Source organism: Propithecus coquereli, unplaced genomic scaffold (assembly GCF_000956105.1).
Source record: "Propithecus coquereli isolate 6110/MARCELLA unplaced genomic scaffold, Pcoq_1.0 Scaffold150, whole genome shotgun sequence".
Classification (NCBI taxonomy): Eukaryota; Metazoa; Chordata; class Mammalia; order Primates; family Indriidae; genus Propithecus; species Propithecus coquereli.
Genome location: NW_012139414.1, coordinates 1,261,879 through 1,276,286, shown reverse-complemented (window position 1 = coordinate 1,276,286; position 14,408 = coordinate 1,261,879). Strand labels below are relative to the sequence as shown.

Here is a 14,408-nt window from a genome sequence, read left to right as displayed (position 1 = left end):
TGGGGTTGTCAAACAGTTTGTGATTTGCCCCCTAAACTCCTGAAGCATCCCCTCCCCCAGTCTGCCCCGGAGAATTCGTCTCTGAGCAGTGGGGGACAAGGATAGAGGGGCCGGAGGGTTCAGGCCCCGCCCTGTCTTGGCACCCCCACCCCCGCGCCGCGCCTCTCCCGGCCAAGTCCTTCCTCCCAGGACGCTCCGTAAAGGTGGGAGGGGGGCCACGTCACTGTCCCCAGGCCCCGGAGAGCGCAGCTCCGCCCCTCCCGCCCTCCCCCGGTGCGCTGGGCACTTGGCTAAGACTACCCGGCCCCAGCCCAGCTCCAGCCCAGTCGCCGCCGGCCGCCCACAGAGCCACAGGCAGGTGCAGGCGCAGCCGCCGCGCGAGCTCGGAGCCCAGCCGTTAGCGCGCCGTCCGTGTGTCCGTCCGTCGGTTGTCTGTCGACCCGTCGGTTGTCTGTCGACCCGTCGGCGCCGCAGCTCCCGGCCAGGCCCAGCGGCCCCGGACCCTCGTCTTCCCGCACCCGGAGCCGCCCGGCGGAGCCGGCCTTGCCGCGGCAGCCATGTCCATGGGCCTAGAGATCACCGGCACCTCGCTGGCCGTGCTGGGCTGGCTGGGCACCATCTTGTGCTGCGCGCTGCCCATGTGGCGCGTGACGGCCTTCATCGGCAGCAGCATCATCACGGCGCAGATCACCTGGGAGGGCCTGTGGATGAACTGCGTGGTGCAGAGCACCGGCCAGATGCAGTGCAAGATGTACGACTCGCTGCTGGCGCTGCCGCAGGACCTGCAGGCGGCCCGTGCCCTCATCGTCGTGGCCATCCTGGTGGCCGCCTTCGGGCTGCTCGTGGCGCTCGTGGGCGCCCAGTGCACCAACTGCGTGCAGGACGACACAGCCAAGGCCAAGATCACCATCGTGGCGGGCGTGCTCTTCCTGCTGGCCGCCCTGCTCACCCTCGTGCCGGTGTCCTGGTCAGCCAACACCATCATCCGGGACTTCTACAACGCCCTGGTGCCCGAGGCGCAGAAGCGCGAGATGGGCGCCGCCCTGTACGTGGGCTGGGCGGCCTCGGCGCTGCAGCTGCTGGGGGGCGCGCTGCTCTGCTGCTCGTGCCCACCGCGCGAGAAGAAGTACCAGGCCGGCAAGATCCTCTACTCGGCGCCGCGCTCCGCGGGCCCGTCCGGCAGCATCGCCTACGACCGCAAGGACTACGTCTGAGGAGGCAGACGGAGGAGACCCCACCGCACCGCCACGAGCTGGAGCGCCCACCAGTCCAGCCTGCAGCCTCGCATCGGAGACCAGCCCGGCCCCAGATGCCAGGAAGCCCCCTCGCTGGACTGGAAGGGGCCAGCTCGGCGCCCCCTCCCAGCTGCCACCCCTCTGCGGGCTGAGGAGCCGCCTGCGGGACCCGAGAACCAGCCCGCATGGACTGTGAAGCCTCACCCCTCTGGAGCGCAGGGCTGGGGTGCCCGCCGCTACTTGCCTGCCCGGTGGAGCCCCATCGGGCCGCTGCCCCAAAGCCCACCAAGGGCAGGAACCAGCAGTCACGAAATGGAGCACTTGATATTTATCAATAAAAGCATTTCGTTTTGCAGTTGCTGGAGCCTCCTTGTCCTGAGCGCCCCCCTGGGGGTCGGTCTTGGCTGGATCCCGCTCTCCCACCGCCCTGCCCAGATGGAGTTTAGAGGGAAAGTGGGGTTGTAAGCTGAGCTCGGTGCTCACTGGGGGGTCACTTGCCTACTCACTGGGCATCAAGTGATGACCAAAACAGAGCCTGTGTGGCCAAGACCCAATCTAGAGAGCCGGCGGGAGCACTTCCAGAATGCTGTGGCCGGGGAGGGGAGGGGAGGGGAAGGTGGCAAGGGGCCCTCTTCTCAAGGATTTGCCATTTGGTCTGTGCTTGGAGCTTGCACCCTCTCCACAGTGTGCTGTGCCTTCCCAGTCTCTGGGTGCCGCGTGAAAGAGCACATTCCACACTGTGATTTGGAAAAGGAAAACAAAAAGACCTATTTTGATAAAACACAGCCGCCAAAAGTAAAGTTGGGCAAAATCTTCTCACCTGGAGGAGAGATGAGAGAGGGACCCTCAAGGGAGGGAAAGGGGGGGCTAAGAAGGGGAGCGCAACACTCTTATGTGCATCTCAAAGGGGCTTGAGGTAAACAATGTGGAAAAGCGCTGGCGTCTTGGAGAAAATGCGGATTAGATGGAAAAGGGGCTGGAGCCCAGGCCCAGGCGGGAAAGAATGGGTGAGAGAGTCCTAATGGCCGGGTGGCTCGCGGAGCCAGCCAGGAAGTGGTGATGGGCGCCAGGGGCCGGACAGAGTCTCCTGTGTGGGAAGGGAATCACGGACTTTGGACCTTCCTTACTCTGGGCGTTAGGGAGCCCTAGAAGGGGAATATCTGGCCAGGTTTCTGCTCGCCGGCAGCCCCCCGGGGAGCTGGGATTCTAGGAGAGAGACAAAGGCAGGGAGACCGTCTCAGAGGAAACAAGGCCATTGCTGTGGCGTGAGATGATGGTGGCCAGGAACGAGGCCGTGCCAGGGCGCTCTGGCAGAACCCGCTGGGGGCTGTTAAGGACGCAGGGTGGGCAGCACTTGAGAGCCACTGGGATGTGCAGAGTGAGGGAGAGGGAAGCGTGCTGGAATCTAGGATTTTCCACCTTAGCTCACCGATTGGACAGTGGTGTCATTCACCACAGTAGGAGACCAGATTTCTGGGGGAGCGTAGAGCTGGGCAAGCCTGTGGGACATCAGGTAGAGGCGCCCAGGAAGTAGAGGACATGTAGAGAGATCTGGTAAACCTGGGAGTTGTTAGTACACAGATGGCAACCGAAACCAGGGGCGTGGATGAGGTCAGTCCAGAAACCAAAAGAAAAAAAAAAAAAAGTTTCCAGGAGGCAGGTGTTGGCAACAGAGTCTTGGGCTACAGGAGTGGCCAGGCAAGATGAGGTCCAAGGAGTAGTCATGGGGTTAAGAGCAGCAAGGTGGTCACCAGCGGCCTTCGCAAAAGGGGTGGGGGCCAAAGCGGTGGATGGGAAAGAGGGTAGCAGGTGAGGAGTGAAAGCAGACGCTGTAGACTATGTGTCCAAGAGGTTTGCTTAGAAAGGGACTCACAGGCCAAGCCAGCAACTTGGGGCGGAGCGAGGATTGCACACGTATTTGGGGTCTAGGGAGACTTAGTTATGTCTAAATTATTGTATCTCAAACATTTTGGGCTGCAGCAAAGCTAAAGCAAAATTGTAGCAGCTAGATTTCTTAGTAGAACCCTCTGCTTAGCTCCAGAAAAATTCTCTGGTAAAGGAACACCAACATATTGTCACCTCGATGACCCAAGGAAGAGGAAGTGGGTTAATAGTAAGTCTGCCTTAGCTTAGGTCACTCTGTAGGATTCTAGGAAAGAACTGGTATTTGGATTAGTCTCTGCCCCGCAGGCTCCCCTTCGGGAACCACTGTCCTTAGCCTGCAGAGGAGGCGCCAGGGAGAGTGAAACCGATTGTGCGGGTGTGGGGGTGACTGATGGACATGGATCCTGGGGAAGGGGGCCAGTCTCAGTGAGGGGGAGGGCTCTGACAGGAAGGGGGACTCAGGCAATGAGAGGGCTCAGGGATAGGGGGTGACGGGAAGGAAGCTGGGAAGAGAAGGTTTCTGTGGGCCTGTCTGAGATGGGATTTGGGGGAAGTGGGCTAAGGACTAAGAGGTGGCACCTGTCTCCAGCCCCAGCAGTCCTAGCCAGGGAGCCAGGGAGCCTAGAGACAGGAGCAGGGTCGTTCGTTTACCATCAACTCCAAGAGGGAAGCCTGGACATAGTCCCTTCCAGCCACATCTGAGCCAGCCTGCCCCCATAGCCCACCCGTGCACCCCCAAGAAGAGGGAGGCAGCAGGGAAGGGAGACAGACCCAATCCTGGGCAGGGGTGTGCAGGTCCTTGGGGTTTCAGATTCTCCCCTGTCCCCTGGCTTCTCCCCAAGCCTGGGCGCCCCGGAGCCTCCTGGAGGCAGGAGGGGGAGGGAGGTGTCCTCCTCCGTCCTATGCCTGTCCCCTGCATGCACACACATCCTTCAAGGTCTTCTTTCTTATCCCTTCTGGGGTCTAGGGCCTAAGCAGAGATACTGGAGCTTACAGACCATAAGCTGAGGAGGGTCCCAGGTGAGGGGGTTCCCAGGAAACCTCTGGGCAGCTGGAGAAGAGAGAGGCATTTGGTGTCAAGGAGCACACCCGAGCTGGGAGCCAGGAAAGCTGAGCTCCAGATCCGGCTTGGCCACGCCTTTCCTGTGTGGCTCTGAGCAAATCCCTTCCCCTTTCGATTCTCAGTGTCTCCCTCATTTCAACAAGGGAGCTGAACTGGATGACCCTGGAGGGCCTCTCTAACTTGTCTTTTCCATCCCTGTCTTATCACCCTCTGCAGAGGGAAATTAGCCAGAACTAAAACAGTGCAGTTCACTCCTCTGAGACTCGGTTTCCTCATCTATAATATGGGTATGAAGGTCGGGCGTGCTGACTCACATCTGTAATCCTAGCACTTTGGGAGCTGAGGCGGGAGGATCACTTGAGCCCAGGAGTTCCCGACCAGCCTGGGCAACACAGCGAGACCCCGTCTCTACAAAAAATAGAAAAATTAGCCAGGCATGGTGGCGCACACCTGTAGTCCCACCTACTCGGGAGGCTGAGGGAGGAGGATCACCTGAGCCCAGGGGTTTGAGGTTGCAGGGAGCTAGGATGACGCCACTGCACTCTATCCCAGCGGACAGAGCGAGACCTTATCTCAAAACAAACAAACAAACAAACAAAATGGGTTTGTGGGCTGTGCCAAGGATTAGCTGAGCCACCCTCTAGGCTCCGTGAAGCCCACTGTCTCCCCATCACGGCACACACTGCACTACTGTATAGCGTGGTTTTGTTTCTTGTCAGACTTCCCTACCAAAAGTTCACTCCCAAGGTCAGGGACAGTGTCCTGAGCTTTTCTCTGTCTACAGCATCCAGCGCAGGCTGGCATGGCAGGCTGGTCAGAAATGTCTGGGGAACGAAGGTGTGCCTGCTCGCATGGAAAGCACCTGGCACCATGCTGGGCACACAATAGCAGCTCACTTAACATGAATTCGTATCATTCATATTTTGATATATTCACCTGGGAACAAGAGGGAGATGCCTGGGTCATGAGAAAGTCCCCGGGTTTCTTCAAACCCCACAGCCCTGGACCCCCTGCCAGGCCCTGGGGCTGTCTCACCCACTTCCCACTGTGGTGCCACAGCCACCGACTCTTGCCACACCTGTTCCAGCTCTCCCTCCTGCCAGACCAAAAGCCAAGTAAGTGCTTTATCAAATAAACACAGCATTTATTGTGGCTCCCTCAAGGTCTGCGGCAGGACTGGAAGAACAGACAGTACCTTCCTTCTCCCTCCCCTGCCAGGGTTCTGTGAAAGGTCACTCATGCCAAGACAGGTACGCCCTGCAGAGCCAGCAGGGAGCAAAAGCACTGGCGACTGGTGCTCGCTCAGGGACCTTGACCAAGTCACTTGCTGCCTCTAGCTTACATCTGCAAAAGAGGCGACATTGTCCCTGCTGTATTTTATCCCATGAGAACGCTGCAAGGTAGGCACTACACAGTGAGGTCACCAAGGCTCACAATGTGATGAGACTGGGCTCCAGATACTGCCACCTCTTGTCAATGACCGGCTCCTAACCTGTCCTCTTCTCGGTATGTCTAGATGTGTCCACCTCTCTTCCTCTCCACTTGTACTGCCAAGACTCGAGCCAGGCCACCACCATCCTTCTGTGCAGCCTCGAGAGGGTCTCTGGTCCCCAGGTTCCCTCTCCACACCGCATAACCCAGCTATGCCCCTTCCCAAGCCATTCTCCTCAGGACAATCTCAAATCTGATCATGCCATTCCCCTGTCTAAAGTCCTCCAGGCCCCCTACCCCCAGGTGGCCCTTAGCATCCCACCCAGATTCCAAGGCATGCCTCCAGAGCCCCTGCAAGGGCAGGCCGTGCTTGTCTCTCAGTTTCTATAGCGCTCTTCAAGTTGCCCCACCTCCTCCCCACCCCAGCCACCAAGTCCAAGCCCACTAGACATCCTTCCTTTCATCAAAAATCCTGGCTGGAGGCCGGGCGCGGTGGCTCATGTAATCCTAGCACTCTGGGAGGCCGAGGCGGGGGAGTTCGAGACCAGCCTGTGCAAGAGCAAGACCCTGTCTCTACTAAAATTAGAAAGAAATTAATTGGACAACTAAAAATATACAGAAAAAATTAGCCCGGCATGGTGGCACATGCCTGTAGTCCCAGCTACTCGGGAGGCTGAGGTAGAAGGATCGCTGGAGCCCAGGAGTTTGAGGTTGCTGTGAGCTAGGCTGACACCACGGCACTCACTCTAGCCCGGGCAACAAAGCCAGACTCTGTCTCAAAAAAAAAAAAAAAAAAGTCAAAAATCCTGGCTGGGCACGGTGGCTCACACCTGTAATCCTAGCACTTTGGGAGGCTGAGGAGGGAGGATCACTTGAGGTTGAGACCAGCCTGGGCAACATAGTGAGACCCACTCTACAAGAAAATTTTAAAAATTAGCTGGGCCTGGTGGTGCACATCTGTAATCCCAGCACTTTGGGAGGCCGAGGTGGGAGGATCACTTGAGCCCAGGAGTTTGAGATCAGCCTGGGCAGCAGAGTGAGACCCCATCTCTACAAAGAACAAGAAAAATCAGCCAGACTTGGCAGTGCGTGTCTGTTGTTCCGGATATCTGGGAGGCTGAGGCAAGAGGATCACTTGAGCCCAGGAGTTCAAAGTTACAGTTAGCTGTGATCATGCCACTGCACTCCAGCCTGAGCAGCAGAGCAAGACCCTGTGTCACAAAAAAAAAGAAAATTCCTGCACTCTCTGAACCCTAGGCCTCAACACAAGTCCCCTCTTCTTGGCACAGTTTCCCCAAGCTCACCTCACCCACTTGGCAAGCTTAGAAGTCACTTCGTGTCTCTGCTGAGGGAATGTTCCCCAACACCGGTGCACCTAGAACCATACCATGGCATTTGTCACACTGGTCCAGAATCACCGCTTAGCTTGTCTTTCTGCTACCTCTAGACCATCAGCTCTGTCGAGGAGAAGCCCCTAAGCATCCTGTTGACCCTGGGATAACCTGAGCCCAGCAGAACATCCCGCAATGAACTGATGCTCAGTAAAGACAAGGTCCGAGCCCACGGGGCAGTTTGAAAAGGAAACTAATTGTGTCTTATGCGCAATCAAGGAACAGTAGATTGCTTCCAGAGGAGGTCAAAGGTCACTAAGGGGTGTAACAGTCTATACAAACTTCATAGACTGAGTCTCGAATACGTAGATCTCTGAGTCTTGAATAAATAGATTTCCGGTGGACAGAGCTAAGAGGGGACAACTTTCCAGGCGGGTGTCACTGAATGGGCAAGAGAAGGGAGGTAGGCACGAAAATGATACGCCTGGGCATGACCAGAGGCCTACCTGGTTGAAGCAGAAAATTCTTATCCAGAAACAGCAAAAGAAAAAGTTGAAAAAAGTGAGTAAGGATGTGGAGTTGCAATTCAATCCCAAGGTCTCTGCCTGGTATCCAGGCCGTTCCCAGACCTGACACGAGTTACCTGGAGTCGTTCCCCTGAACAGACCCTGCCGTTCCTACCTCCACACCTTATCCTATTCTATTCCTTCCACCTGAAAATCTAAATACCATCCCCACTCCTTCCGCTTTCCCTTCTGTCCAACCCGTCAATGGGGAATTGGCGGTTCATTAGGAATCCAGGTGGATTATTAAAGGTCTAACATAAAAAACAAAACTGTGAAAGAACTAAAAGACAATACAGGAAAATATTATTATTTTGTAAGATAAGAAAGTCTTTGTAAACAAGATATGAACCCAGAAATAAAAGAAAATATGATCTGATTTTATGGCATTAAAAAATATGAAATAAATGAATAATCCAAAAAGGAAATTAAGAAAACAATTTCTCTCTTTATTTTTTTTTTAAGAAAACAATTTCAATTATAATAGTATCAAAAAGAATAAAATAGCCTAGGTGTGGTTGCTCACACCTATAATCCCAGCACTTTGGGAGGATGAGGGGGGAGGATGGTTTGAGGCCAGGAGTTTGAGACCAGCCTGGGCAACACAGCCAGACACCATCTCTACAAAAAATTTAATAATTAGTCAGGCATGGTGGCGTGTGCCTGTAGCCTCAGCTACTCAGAAGGATGAGGCAGGAGGATCACTTGAGCCTGGGAGTTCAAAGGTTGCAGTGAGCAGTGATCACACCACTGCACCCCAGCCTGGGGGACACAGCAAGACCCTGCCTCAAAAGCAAAAACAAAACAAAAACAGAATAAAATACTTACGAATAAACTAACCAAGGAGGTGAAAGACTTGTACCAAAAACTACAAAGTGCTGCTGAAAGAAAGCACAAATAGATGGAAAGACATCACATGTCTATGAACATCCCATGTTCATCTCGTGTGGTTTTTTTGTTTATTCGGTTGGTTGGTTGGTTGGTTTTTAGTCTCCCAGATCTGCCAGAATCATGTGACTGTTAAGATTTCCATCCTACCTAAAGTGATCTATAGATTTAATGCAATCCTATCAAAGTCCCAATGGCATTTTTCCGCAGAAATAGAAAATTTCACGTTCAAATTCATATAGATTCTTAAGGGACCCCAAATAGCCAAAATAATTTTGGAAAAGAAGAACAAAGTTTGAGGACTCACACTTTCTGATTTCACAACTTACTACAAAGCTACAGAAATCAAAACAGTGTGGTACTGGCATAAAGACAGACATATAACCAATGGAATAGAATCGATAGCTGAGAAATAAACACTCACATATGTGGTCAAATGATTTTCAACACGGATACCAAAATCACTCAACAAGGAAAGGGCAATCTCTTCACAGATAGTGCTGGGAACTGGATATCCACATGCAAAAAAAAATGAAGTTGGACCCTTACCTAACACCATATATAAAAATCAACTCAAAATGGATCAAAGAGCTAAATATCAGATCTAAAAATATAAATCTCTTAGAAGAAAACTTCAGGCAAAAGCTTCACAACATTGGATTTGGCAATGATTGCTTGGATATGACACTAAAGGCACAGACAAGAAAAGAAAAAATGGACAAACTGGACTTGGTGAAAATTAAAAACTTTCTGCACCAAAGGATACTATCAATAGAGTAAAAAGACAACCCATGGAATGGGAGAAAATACTTTCAACCTATATATCTGATAAGGGATTTCTATCCAGAATATGCAGAGATTTCCTAAAACTCAACAGCAAAAAAACCCAAAACAAAACAAAATTGAAAAAGAAAACAACAATTCAAATATGAGCAAGTAATATGAATAGATATTTTTCCAAGAAGATATACAAATGGACAATAAACACATGAAAAGATGCTCAATATCACTAGTCATCAGAGAAATGCAAATCGAGACCACAATGAGCTATCACCTCATACCCATTAGGATGGCTACCATTTAAAACACATGCACGGGTTGGTCCAATGGTAGTGGGTTATTGGAACTTATTAACATTAGTGTCACTGAAGTTGGTATTCAATCCCCCACTGCTAAATTTGACTGGCTTTAAATAAAAATAAAACACACACATAGAAATACCAAGTGTTGGTGAGGATTTGGAAAAATTGGAACCCTTGTGCACTGTTTGTGGGATTGTAAAATGGTGCAACTATTATGGAAAATAGTATGGTGATTCAATTCCGTTTCTAGGTATACACCTAAAAGAATCAAAAGCAAGGTCTGGAAAAGATATTTACACACCCATGTTCTTAGCAGTAGTATTCACAATAGCCAAAGGATAAAAGCAACAAAATGTTAAGTAATGGATGACTGGACAAACAGAATGTGGCCTATACGTACAATAGAATATTGTTCAACCTTGAAATGGAAGGCTGAATAATATCTGTCACCTGCTGAACATGGGTGAACATCGAGGACTTTTCAAATTTGCAAAATGAAGACGTTCTGGAGATCTGTTTCACAATAATGTGAATATAATTAACACTACTGAACTGTACACTTAAAAATAGTTAAGGGACAGGTGTGGTGGCTCATGCTTGTAATCCTAGCACTTTGGGAGACCAAGGGGGAAGGGTAGCTTGAGGCCAGGAGTTCCAGACCAGCCTGGGCAACAATGAGACATTGTCTTTACGAAAAGTAAAAAAAAATTAGCCAGGCGTGGTGGCATGTACCTATAGTCCCAGCTACTTGGAAGGCTGAGGCAAGAGGATCACTTAAGCCTAGAAGTTTGAGGCTGCAGTGAGCTATGACGATGCCACTGCACTCTACCTGGGGCAACAAAGCAAGACTCTGTCTCAAAAAAAAAAAACAAGGTAGTAAATTTTATGTGTTTTTTTACCAAATAAAAAACAGGCACACCTCAGAGATAGTCAATGGTTCAGTTCTAGACAACCACACAGAAGCAAATATCACAATAAAACAAGTCACATGAAATTTTTGCTTTCGTAGTACATACAAATATTATGTTTACACTATACTGTAGTCTATTAAGGATGCAGTAGTGGCCTGGCGCGGTGAGTCACACCTGTAATCCTAGCACTCTGGGAGGCCGAGGTGGGAGGATCGCTTGAGGTCAGGAGACCAGCCTGAACGAGAGCAAGACCCCCCTCACCCCCCCTATCCCCCACTCACCCATCTCTACTAAAAAGATAGAAAAAAATTAGCTGGGCATGATGGCCTGCGCCTGCAGTCCATGCTCCTTGGGAGGCTGAGGCAGGAGGATCACTTGAGCCCAGGAGTTAGAGGTTGCTGTGAGCTATGATCATGCCACTGCACTCTACCCAGGGTGACAGAATGAGACTCTCAAAAAAAAAAAGCATGCAGGCCGGACACGGTGGCTCATGTCTGTAATCCTAGCACTCTGGGAGACCGAGGCGGGTGGATTGCTTGACCTCAGGAGTTCGAGACCAGCCTGAACAAGAGCGAGACCCCGTCTCTACTAAAAATAGAAAGAAATGAGCTGGACAATTAAAATATATATATAGAAAAAAAAATTAGCTGGGCACGGTGGTGCATGCCTGTTGTCCCAGCTACTCGGGAGGCTGAGGCAGGAGGATCACTTGAGCCCAGGAGTTTGAGGTTGCTGTGAGCTAGGCTGATGCCACGGCACTCTAGCCCAGGCAACAAAGTGAGACTCTGTCTCAAAAAAAAAAAAAAAAGTATGCAATAGCATTATGTTTAATAAATGTACATACCTTAATTTACAAATAATTTATTGTTAAAAATGCTAATGATCATCTGAGCCTTCAGCAAGTCATAATCTTTGCTGGGTCTTGCCTCGATGTTGATGGCTGCTGACTGATCAGGCTGGTGGTTGCTGAAGTTTGGGGTGGCTGTGGCAATTTCTCAAAATAGGACAACAATGAAGTTTGCCACATCAATTGACTCCTCCTTTCACAAAAGATTTCTCTGTAGCATGTAATACTGCAGTGCTGTTCGATAGCATGTTACCCACAGTAGAACTTCTTTCAAAATTGGAGTCCATCCTCTCAAACTCTGCCATGGCTTTATCAACTAAGTTTATGGAATATTCTACTTCCTTTGTTCTCACTTCAACAATGTTCACAGCATCTTCACCAGGAGTAGATTCCATCCTACGAGACCACTTTCTTTGCTCATTCATAAGGAGCAGCTCTTCATCCTTTCAAATTTTATCATAAGATTGCAGCAATTCAGTCCCATCTTCCGGTTGCACTTCTAACCCTAGTTCTCTCACTATTTCCATCACAGCTGCAGTTATTTCCTCCACTGAAGTCTCGAACCCCTCAAAGTCATCCGTGAGGGTTGGAATCAACTTCTTCCAAACTCCGGCTAATGTGACCATTTTGACCTCCTCCCATGAATCTTGGAAGTTCTTACTGGCATCTAGGATGGTGAATCCTTTCCAGAAGGTTTTCAATTTACATTTCCCCAGCTCTGTTAAAGGAATCACTATCTATGGTAGCTATAGCCTTACGAAATGTATTTCTTAAATAATAAGACTTAAAAATCTAAATTACTCCAGAATGGTATTGTGTTTGCAGACGTGAAAACAACATTCACCTTCTTGTACCTCTCCATCAGAGCTCTTGGGTGACCAGGTGCATTGTTAATGAGTAGTAATATTTTGAAAGGAATCTTTTTTTTCTGAGCAGCAGGTGTCAACAGTGGACTTAAAATATTCAGTAAACCATGCTGTAAACAGATATGCTATCATCCAGGCTTTGTTGTTCCATTTACAGAGCACAAACAGATTAGATCTAGCATAATTCTTAAAGGCCCTAAGATCTTCAGAATGGAAAATAAGAATTAGCTTCAGTTGAAAGTCAGCATTAGCCCCTTACAAGAAAGTCAGTCTGTCCTTTGAAGCTTTGAAGCCAGGCATGGACTTCTCCTCGCTAGCTATGAAAGTCCTAGATGGCATCTTCTTCCAGTAGAAGGTGGTTTTGTCTACATTGACAATCTGTTGTTGAGAGTAGCCACATTCATTAATTATTTTATTAATTATCTTCTGGATAACTTGCTGCGGCTTCTACATCAGCACTTGCTACCTCACTTCACACTTTTATGTTATGGAGACGGCTTCTTAAACCTCGTGAACCAACCTCTGCTAGCTTCAAACTTTTCTTCTGCAGCTTCCTCCTCTCAGCCTTCATAGACCTGAAGAGAGTTAGGCCCTTGCTCTGGGTTAGACTTTGGCATAAGGGAATGTTGTGGCTGGTTTATTGTCTATCTAAACCACTAAACCTTTCTCCATATCAGCAATAACGGTGTTTCACTTTCTTATCATTTCTGTGTTCACTGGAGTAGCACTTTTTATTTCCTTCGAGAACCTATCCTTTGCATTCACGACTCGCTAACTCTTTGGCACAAGACGCCTAGTTTTCACCTGTCTCTGCTTTTAATATGCCTCCCTTACTAAGCTTAATCATTTCTAGCTTTTGATTTAAAGTGAGAGACAAGTGACTCTTCCTTTCACTTGAGCACTTAGAGGCCACTGTAGTGTTATTAATTGGCCTAATTTCAATATTGTCGTGTCTCAGGGAATAGGGAGGCCAGAGGAGAGGGAGAGAGACAGGGGAATGGTTGATCGGTGGAGCAGTCAGCACACACACATTTATTGATTAAGTTTGCTGTCTTCTAGGGACGCAGTTCGTGGCACCCGAGAACAATTACAATAGTAACATCAAAGATCACTGATTACATGGCAGGGTGAGGCGACTCACACCTGTAATTCTAGTACTCTGGGAAGCCCAGGTGAGCACAATAAAACAAGATATGCCTATATAGGCAAAAAAAAAAAAAGTTCAAAGATTCACAAGAAACAGGGAGAATATATTTGCATCATGTGTAACAGAAAAATGGTTACAATACCTTATATAAAAACAGTTCCTGCAAATCAATAAGAGAAAGTATAATAATTTAATAGTAAAATGGGCAAAAGAGCAGAAGCAATTGTAAAAAGAGCTATTTGTGCTAAAAACATACGAAAAGATGCTTAACTTCCCTATTAAATGATAATTCTCTAACTCCTCTAAATTAAATAACATTTGTGGGTCCCCTTTCAGACTGGTGAACGTAAAGACCAATTGTGTCACTTAGCGCCTGGCCAGAGGTTGCAGCTGGATTTCGAAGAGACTTCATGAAGGGACCGTGCACAGGGAGGAATGGGTGGAGTTAGGGGATTCAGTAGGGGATGTTGAGGCATCAAGAAACTAACAATAGTGGGGAGGCTTTAGCACCACCAAGCCGAAAGCAGCAAGGGGAGGAAACCGAATCGCAGGAGCTGGGTTGAGAGACAGAGCCCTGGAAAAAGGATGACCCAACAGTAGCCACAGCTCTAGAAGACACAACCTCTGCTAGAAGGGCAGAGAACAGATTTGGGGACAATAACTAGCATTTTGATGATATCCAACACAAGAGAAAATAATAATAGCTAATGATTTGTTAGTACAAGTATCGAGTGATTAATGGTATCATCACCATCCCCGCTTTATACATAGGAAAACCAAGGCACCGAGATGTTAAACTATTTGTCCAAAGTTCACACAGATATTGAACAAATGGGCTGGGCTTTGAACCCAGGCAGTCTGTCCTGCTAGAGCCCAAATTTGCTAACCACTGCACCTCCCTATCTCTTTTGTTTTCCTCTTCCCCTGCTGGTGAAGCATATATTCATACAACGGGGCGGGGGGTTGGTTTTTTGTGTTTTTTTGAGACAAAGTTTCTCTCTGTCTCCTGGGCTAGAGTGCAGTGGCATGATCATAGCTCACAGCAACCTCAAACTCCTGGGCTCAAATGATCCCCCTGCCTCAGCCTCCCAAGTAGCTGGAACTACAGGTGTGCGCCACCATGCCAGGCTGATTTTTCTGTTTTTTGTAGGGACAGGGTC

The 14,408-nt window shown here is 49.5% G+C and overlaps 1 protein-coding gene across 1 annotated transcript; it reads left to right on the top strand.

Annotated features, from left to right (window-relative positions):
* Positions 1 to 316: 316 nt before the first annotated feature.
* Positions 317 to 1,582, top strand: CLDN3 (claudin 3). Its single transcript, XM_012640370.1, has one exon. The coding sequence runs from the start codon at positions 558 to 560 to the stop codon at positions 1,212 to 1,214; it is 657 nt and encodes a 218-aa protein (XP_012495824.1). The 5' UTR covers positions 317 to 557; the 3' UTR covers positions 1,215 to 1,582.
* The last annotated feature ends 12,826 nt before the right edge of the window (positions 1,583 to 14,408 follow it).

Bases quoted from the DNA above. Each gene is read 5' to 3' on its own strand.
- CLDN3 (XM_012640370.1), top strand. From the start codon at position 558: ATGTCCATGGGCCTAGAGATCACCGGCACCTCGCTGGCCGTGCTGGGC.